Source organism: Austrofundulus limnaeus, unplaced genomic scaffold (assembly GCF_001266775.1).
Source record: "Austrofundulus limnaeus strain Quisiro unplaced genomic scaffold, Austrofundulus_limnaeus-1.0 Scaffold407, whole genome shotgun sequence".
In the NCBI taxonomy this organism is placed as follows: domain Eukaryota; kingdom Metazoa; phylum Chordata; class Actinopteri; order Cyprinodontiformes; family Rivulidae; genus Austrofundulus; species Austrofundulus limnaeus.
The window spans coordinates 123,913-133,187 of record NW_013952809.1 but is presented as its reverse complement, the minus strand read 5'-3'; the positions used below and the strand labels follow the sequence as shown (position 1 = coordinate 133,187).

The window sequence follows — 9,275 nt, the reverse complement described above, 5'->3', positions numbered from 1 at the left end:
CCTACAGCGCTGCCATTGGCAGTATCTCTCCACCCCCTGTTAACAATAGGTATTAATTAGGTGTCAACGATAGCCATGTGATGTGAGTATCAGTCACCTGGAGGCAGGACTCAAAAGCCTGAATTTTGCCTGAAACTCTCAGACTGAAGAAGTCTCTTGGAAGAGAGACGAAACGTTTCATTAAAGAAGAACCCGTCCAGAGGACCTATACAATTTTTTTCCTTTTGATTTTTTACCTGGATTACTGAGATGCATCAGGACATTAATCGCTGTCGTTTGTCACTCCCCATGTGTCGAGCCCTTTAAAGTGCATTGTACCAGGAAACCATAGGTACTCAGGAACACAGCTGAAGGAACATGGGTACCAGAAAACATGGGTTCCAGGGAACATGGGTACTGTGAACCACAGGTACCAGAGAACATGGGAAATGGGAACTACAGGTACCGGGGAACATGGGTACTGTGAACCAAAGGTACTGGGGAACATTGGTAATGTGAACCACAGGTACTGGGGAACATGGGTAATGTGAACCACAGGTACTGTGAACCATAGGTATTGGGGAACATGGGTACTGTGACTCAGAGGTACTGGGGAACATGGGTACTGTGACCCACAGGTACTGGGGAACATGGGTACAGTGACCCACAGGTACTGGGGAACATGGGTACTGACAACCACTGGTACTGGGGAACATGGGTACTGTGAACCACATGTACTGGGGAACATGGGTACAGTGACTCAGAGGTACTGCAGAACATGGGTACTGAGAACCACAGGTACTGGGGAACATGGGTACTGAGAACCACAGGTACTGGGGAACATGGGTACTGAGAACCACAGGTACTGGGGAACATGGTTACTGTGAACCACAGGTACTGGAGAACATGAGTAATGGGAAACACGGGTACTGGGGAACATCGGTACTGAGAACAACAGGTACTGGAGAAAATAGGTACTGGGGAATATGGGTCCTGGGGAACATGGGTCCTGGGGAACATGGGTACTGTGAACCACAGGTACTGGAGAACATGAGTACTGAGGAACATAGGTACTGGAGAACGTGGGTACTGAGAATCACAGGTACTGGAGAACATGGGTAATGGGAACCACATGCACTAGGGAACAATGGTATTGAGAACAACAGGTACAGGAGAAAATAGGTACTGGGGAACATGGGTACTGGAGAACGTGGGTACTATAACACATAGGTACCAGGGAACATGAGCACCAGAACACAGTGGTATCTTGGAACATGACTAACAGGAACCACAGGTACTGGAGATTATAGGTACTGGGGAACAATATTATTGGAGAACATAGTACCAGAACACATCGGTACCAGGGAACATCAGTACCTGAGGACATAGGTAGCCTACTTGAAAACCTTGTTATGCTCCAGGTTTCTACAGTTTTTCCAGCACAATGAAAATGTTTAAAGTAATGTTGTCTAATTACTAATGTGCAAGTCTGGTCAGTGTACGATACAATAAGGGTTTAAAAAACACCACAAAAGATCCAGTTTGATAAAAAAATATATGAGCAGGAAAAAAAATCACAAAATACTTAGGAGCATTAATTCAATCAGAAATTCAATGTGATGTTTACGGTGTTAAAGTGCAGATCGTAGCTGCGACAAAGCAGCACGGTTGGTGGTAAACATACGCAGCTGTGACTCATCCAGCCAGAGTAATCATTCATTTATGAAGCAATAAAAGATAAACCTGCAGTTTTTATTTTTAATTTTGTGAAACCCCTCAGTATACTTGATGCTTCAGAGTCAAAAGAAATCCCAACAACTCTTTGGACTTTTCCAGTCTTTGATGATCCACAGAATAATCCCCGGTTCTTGTGAGGCGGCTCCACCTGGCCCTGCCCCGAATGAGTCACTGATATAATCCCACATATCTTTGATGCGCTCTAAAGGTGCACCACCACCACGCCACGGGCTGAGCCCTTAATTAAAACACACCTCATGCATAAAATATTTAAAAAGATATCAGCAGAGACCCATCTGAGTCATATGATTTAACGAGCTTCCTTTCCTCCATATATTTTAGATTTAGGTCTGCTTCAGTCTCCTGATGTAATGAAACCACTTTTTACCCAACAAATGTTGAAATAATTTTAATAATTTAAGGTTTACTTTTAATATGTGTTCATGCTGTGCAAAAGTAAACAGACCCTATTCTTTTCGTTTGATACTTTACTTTAATTTTCTTCTTTTACTCTTATAAAATGGGTTTATTTGATATTTCAGACCTTGTACCTCACATGTCAAACTCGGGGTCTGTAGGCCAAATGTGGACCACTGGGGTATTTTATGTGGCCTTCAAAGATGTATTAATGTCTTAAAATAAGCTAATGCTGCTTTAAAGCCAGCACTGGCCATGAACTATAGTTTATCTCCCATAACGCATGTTGATTATTTTCAAGATGGCGTCTACTTATTACAAGTCAACAGCAAGTAATAGTAGTAATAGTAACAGTATTGATAATAGTAATAGTATAAAATTAGTTAATTAAAAGCTAATTTTTTTACAGAAGGCCGCATGAGCAATATGTTGTAATTAACTTTGACATTTTGTGTTTAACTTTTACTAAACACAAAGCGTCACATTGTTACGACTGAGCACCACTAAAAATAAAAAAACTAAGCTCTATGTGGTATTTCGTGCATAGAAACAGCATTTTATTGCGTCCTCATAAACACTGAAAAGTACTACGTGTACGTCTGACTAAATGTGAAATAAATAAACTTTAAGCCAGTTTAAATTTATGAATTGTAAGTGGGAAATTCCCACTTCCCAGTACAACCAATCCACATAAAGTAGCCAGTGCAAAGAAATGGAGAGTTTAAACAGCGAATTTCAAAATAATCGACATGCATTCCAGGAGATGTAGTTTACGGCTTTAAAGCAGCTTATTTTAAGACATTAATATATATTCGAAGCTCTTGTGCGCCACATAAAATGCTGTGGCGGGCCACAATTGGCCCACAGACCTTGAGTTTGACACATGTGGTCTAACTTGACTACAAAATTTTTTGTGGAATACTCTAAGATCCAGAGATATTTAATGCAGTTTGACTATTTTTAAAATTCACGCAGCAGCTGAGTGACAGATTTAATCTCTTTTAAAGCCAGTTGGAGAGAACGAGAGGTTGAAGCTCAGGGTCAAGGGTCAGACCCATCATGGAGACCTGCCAGCAGCCTGGCTGCAGGGAACAGATGAACTGTAAACTCAGATTAATGAAAAAGTTCATGGAAGTCTTCAAGGGGAAGACCTGGAGGTGTTCAGCTCAAAGTAGCGTCAGAATGCACAACCTTTTTTTTTTTCCAGATGTGAACTCTCGTCCAGCTGTTGATCCATCGGGGCAGATTTGAGGACACTGGTCCGGTTCAGTCCAGCCCTGTGTGGCCTGTTTGAGGCTCCACTTCATGAACCGCAGCACCTCTTTGATGTGCTGCTGGTTTTACAGACGGGCTGGGCTCTCCTCCATCCTCCTCTTTTTTTAACCTCACTGGTATCTGCCTTGTTGTGCATACTGACCAAAGGTTGAACGTGCTCGCCAGGGGTGGGCGGCGACAGCGGCGGTGATGTGTGCGCACCCTGTTCGGGAATGTGACTTTCTGTAAATCATTTACTTCCTGGTGAACAGAGGGTCGTCGGAGCGAGGACAGCAGAGCTGCACGTGACTCTGTCCTGCATGGGAAACATGGAACTCGCTAGCGTGTAATTAGCCGCTACTATTTTGGCTCTGCGTCGCCCTGAAGCGGCGCTGGCTTTGTTGGTCGTGCACTTTGTGCCAGGAAAGTCTGAGGCTGACAAACTGAGTCTCAGACGCTCCACTTGTCAGAGAATCATGGATTATAGAAACAATGCAAGAGTTTTAATCTAAAATAATCTCATGCTGGGAGCAGACAGAGTTTGACTGCTCGGCTGTGGCAGCCATCTTGAATTGGGTTGACTCCAAAAAGTAGTCAGTATGTACTCCCAGGGATTATCTTCCTTTCACCTTCTGTGATGTGTGATATTGAGCCCACTTACAAAAAGTGTTTCCTTTTTATTATGACTATATTTCTTTCAGCAACACTGAAATGTAAAAAAAAAGCTTTTTAAACAGATGCTTTTTATCTTTAGGACTTCAGCTTCAGCAGAGTTTCTGTGAGACCTTGGCGAGCTTTTATACAGACCAGGACTGTCCTCCTGAGGGACCTCGCAGACACTTTCACATTAAAAGCTCATTTTCCTCTGCTCTTAAAATCCTGCACATCCACCAAATGGAAAGCTAATGAAAACTCCTTTGGCTCTGCTTTAAGAGTCTGCCTCACTTCCTCCTCCTCCTCGCTGCTCTTAATCTCAGCAGAGGATCATTGGAACGAAGCTGCCGTGACCTCTGACCTTCAGCGCTGAGGTGGTGATGGAGAAGGAAATTCTATCTAAACCCGAGCAGACACAGTCTGCTGTGATGGAAGTCAATTTCTATACAATTTGCCTGTAACTAAACACTTTTTTTGTTTTTACACTCAGTTTGAGTAGTTATACGAACAAGAGGACCGAAGCATTAAAGAAGAATTAAAGCTGATAATATATTTCATCCATATTTCAGTATGTGGATATTTTAAATGCAGCAGGGATGACTCTCAGCCACCACACCAAAACTAATCATAATTAATGTCTTTTGTATAAAATTGCAAATATTACGAACTTAGGAGGGATTTGGGGTCAAGATGGCAAGAAATTCTTATTTTTATTTCTTTTTTGTGGAATTTCCAAATAAAACAACAGATAAGGTGATGTAATAAATATGGAAAAACAGATTAAATATTTATATGAGCTACAGAGAAACTCATTGCTTACATATTGTTTTAATCTTTCTAGCTCTACAGTAAAAAATAACAGCACATTTTCCACAAAATTTGTGCCCAGTAAACAATTTTTTTTTTTGCTCTGAGGTGTAATCAGATCCAGGTAATCTTCTGTTTGAATCCTGCAGACATCAGAACATGCTGGTCGTTTAGACAAAGGCGGAGGAGGAGGTGTTTTTTTCTTTGCTCTTTGTTTCAACAATACAAGCAATAACCAGGTACTGTAAATAAGAAATTAATTATTATTTTACAGTTTATTATTATTATTCTGTGCATTTTACTTCTGCTTTCTTTGTGCTATATACATATGGTTTGCTATTTTTCAATTTTTTACTCAGCATTTTAGAATTTCTAATTGCCATGTTTGGTTTGTGCTAGCCTTTTGCTTTTACTTTTTAGCTACTGTTTTGCTTTGTTAAGATATTTTTGCTTTTTACCATTTTCCTGCTTTTTGTTTTTACTAGTTTTTTGCAGTTTGCTAAGTTTTGCTAGCATTTTTGCGACAATTAGCTTCTATTATGTATTTAGGTACTTTTGGCCTGTGGCTAATTTTTATTGCTTTTTGAGGCAGTTTGCTACTTTTAAGCAGTATATCATTAAAAATTCACCTATTTAGCTGTTAAATACATTTTGTTGTTTACTTGGAATCAGAAAATTTTAAATTAGTGTCTCCCGATGCTGCGTAGATATCTTTATATTCTGTCTGTGTCATATTTTTGAACCACTTCCATGAAGCTTTTCTGAACAGTATTTACACTGAAACTTCTAAATAAGGTCTGGACTTACCAAATACTGTTTTGTCATCTTCGTTCTCCTCTGGCTCCAGCTCCAACATATAAAGCTCTGTCAATAGAGTGGGCCTCTCTGAAAACTAGAAGGGGGCGGGGTGTGAAGTGCCTCATTTGTATTTAAAGAGACAGCCTCAAAACGAGTTCATCTGAGAGAAAAAAAAAATTAAAAAAAAGAGGCGAAAAGGGGGTTTATGGAGTTACTGTAAGGATTTGGAGTTCCACTCTTAAGAGTTCCCAATGATTTAAATGTAAAAAATGACTTAAAAGCGTTTGTCTTCTTTAATTAGCATTTTGTTACTTCTAGCTTTAGTTAGCTGTTAGCTTTCTAAGCTAGTATTTTGCTAATTTTGATATCATTGCTTTACTACTTTTTTGCAAAACAAATTCAATATTGCTAGTTCTAAAACTGGTATTTAATCCTGCAGTTCTGTCATGTAAACACAAAACAAGAAGTTACATTATTTAATTTGCATGTTTATGTTTGATTCAAGTTTTATTTTCTCAATTCGACAAAATTTTGTTTGATTTTATCTCAAGTTCTGATTCAATAAGGCAGATTTAAAAAAAGACTGAGAAACGCAAACAAGTAAAACAGTTATAATATATGCCATTTTATTTCAGTTAAGAAATTGAAGAGCACTCATCAATCAAGATGGTAAAACATTAGAGCCATCAGCCCAAACTCACACGATGGCTTCTTAAAATAAATACTTTTAAAGAGGAAACAATACAGACAGAAAAGGCTCAAACCACACGAACAAACAAATTATTCAAACGTTCAAGAGATGAAAAGGGTCTGAAAACCCTGAAGCCAACCCCGACTCTCCAACAACAACAAAAAAAATTGTATAAAACAGCTGAGTATCTTTAAAAATACAGAATCTTACAAAAAAATTGTTTAATTTCTCGCTTCTTTGAATCACTGTAAAATATCAGCTGGTATCAGGACGAGAAATTCAGATTTTTTTCCACGTAATAATAAAAAGAATGTGCTTCCGCTTTTTTTTTACATTAGTATTCACATATATGATGAGTTAACTGTAGGATCAAAGTCATCCCAGCCCCGGATCGACGAAGGGCCGATCGTCATCACTGAGCTGAAGACAGTCACCGGTAACCACGGTAAGAACAAAGATGGAGTCAATCCCAGGAGACCGGGGCAAATCGAACAGTTCGCTTCATCCAGGCGCTCATTGTCTTTAGGGATTATACAATCCAGAGCGTTCACATTTTCTCAATATAAAAACAAAATCTTCAAAGCTTTTCTTTTTGATGATTCGTCAACTTTCAAAAGGTCCAAAAAGAGGAGAGAACAGTCAATAAGGAAAGAGCTTACAGTAAAAAACAAACAAAACGGGGGTGAGACATGGAGCATGCATCTGTTGCTCTGTTCACCCAGAAAATCCTCATGAGAAGACAAACTGTATAAAAGGCCACATGGCTTTTTCCTTCACTCGTAAATGCACGTGAACTCTGACAGCTTCGTTCACCAACAAACCAACTGAAAGGTGCGTTGCTTTTATTATTGATGATGAACATAATGAACCGTTCACTCCTGAAACTACTGACTGGGTCAGAACCCAAATAAAACAGACAATGCCTCCAGCCGGTGGTTAATTTATTTAAAGCTGTTGTCGCATTTTAGGTGTTTTTGTCTGGTTTGAAAAGTTAAAAAGCATACTATTAAAAGTTTGATCATTTGACAACGTGCTAGTTTACCATAGCCTAAGCTAATAAGCATAACTCAAACTAAAAAGCATAGCTTAAGCTAAAGAGCATAACTCAAGCTAACGAGCATAGTTTAAGCTTAAAAGCATAGTCTAAGCTAACAAGTATAGCTTTAGCTAAAGAGCATAGCTCAAGTTAACCATAGCCTAGGTTAAAGAACATAACTCAAGCTAACAAGCATAGCTTAAGCTAAAGAGCATAACTCAAGCTACATAACTCAAGCTAACGAGAATAGCCTAGGCTAAAGAACATAACTCAAGCTAACGAGAATAGCCTAGGCTAAAGANACATAACTCAAGCTAACGAGAATAGCCTAGGCTAAAGAACATAACTCAAGCTAACGAGAATAGCCTAGGCTAAAGAGTGTAACTCAAGCTAACAAGCATAGCTTAAGCTAAAAAACATAACTCAAGCTAACGAAGACACCCTAAGCTTACGTGCATAGTCTAAACTAACATCCACTGTCCAAGCAAATGCAAACAGCCTAAGCTAACACAAATAGCCTAAGCTAATCCTTCTAGCCAAAGCTAGCGTAAATAGTCAGAGATATTGCAAATAATGTAAGCTAGCAGAAGCAAATAGCAAGGCGGTTTTGTCTAAAAGTTTTCATGAATGAGTTTTACACCTTTGGTTGAGAAATAAAATTCTTCATAAAAAACGTGGAAAGTTTTCTGTTTAGCTGTAAGTCTCCAGGTTTGTTTGTGTTCAGATAAACATCACAAGTTCTTATTAGGGACTGCATGTTTCTTAAGGGATGTATGAGTGCGTAAACAAAAGGCAATCGGGTTTGAGCTTGAGTTTGCTGAGCGTCCTCTACTTAAGATGACCGATGAAGACGAGTTTATTTATCTACTCTGTGCAGCGGCTTGATGATGCCCTTCATCCATCTTCTCTGTATTCTTTACCATCAGTACTGCAGAAACAACAACTAAAGCATAACTTAATATAAACACTCTAGGCACTGTTTGATTTCAAAGGCTTTTAGTTGTAGACCGTGATAAAAGATCAACCAACGTATAAAAACAGTAACAATAAAAAGAAACAGCATAAAGTGATGGTTCTGCGGACCAAACACTTCTCCAGCTCCTCCAATTCAGCTCGTGACCAACCAGACTCACATCAAGCTCCGTGCTGGGAGAGGCTGAGGACAGGAAGTCTCTAAAGGGTAAATGTGGAGAAGTTCTCAAGGGTCCAGTTCCAGTCTTTAACCCATCTTACTCCTTCATGAGCAGAAAAAAAGGGTGACATCTTAACCCATGATCTTCTGGGGAATCTCTATAGAAGCCTTAATGAAGATGCAGTTGTCTCGAATGTAGTTCCTCTTCTTAATCTCCTCGTGCGAGATGAACTTGGGGTAACCGAAGCCAAGGGTGCTCTCGTCCAGCGAGTTGCGGCTGCTGCAGGGCTTCTGGAAGTTCTTCCAGTTGGGGTCCGGGTTGAAGGTCTCTGTGATGTGCTGGGGTTTGGAAAGAGACGGGTCGCTCTGGTCCAGGATGGAGAAGGTCACCTTGTAGGAGAAGGGCCACTCCAGCAGGTTGTCGTACTCTCCCGGCAGCACCCGGATGTAGACGGACAGGTGGGAGCCCTCGCCGCTGCCGTTGCCGTTCAGGAAGGCCGACACCTGCAGCTTGTAGCCGTAGCGGTGGGTGTAGAAGGGCGGGCTGAAGAACTCGTGGTTGCTCCGGAGTTTGGCTTCCTGGAGTTTGCGAGAGTAGTCACTGATTTTCCAGATGAGGACGCCGTCGTGGCTGACGGACAGTTCCTCCATCTCCCGTCGAAGCTCCATGATCTCCTGCCGCTGCCGACCCACCAGGTTGCACATCAGGGTCAGGTGGGACTTGGTGGTGTCTTCCAGGTGACGGCTGATGGCCAGTTTGGGGCACTGCA

At 40.6% G+C, this 9,275-nt stretch overlaps 1 protein-coding gene across 1 annotated transcript in view; it reads right to left on the bottom strand.

The window, feature by feature from the left end:
- Window positions 1-6,250: 6,250 nt before the first annotated feature.
- traf4a (tnf receptor-associated factor 4a) overlaps window positions 6,251-9,275 on the bottom strand; it is a 38,489-nt gene continuing 35,464 nt past the window's right edge. The window contains exon 7 of the mRNA XM_014024104.1: window positions 6,251-9,270. Within this exon, the coding sequence (XP_013879558.1) occupies window positions 8,638-9,270 (633 nt within the window). The 3' untranslated portion in view covers window positions 6,251-8,637. The remainder of the gene's footprint in view (window positions 9,271-9,275) is intronic.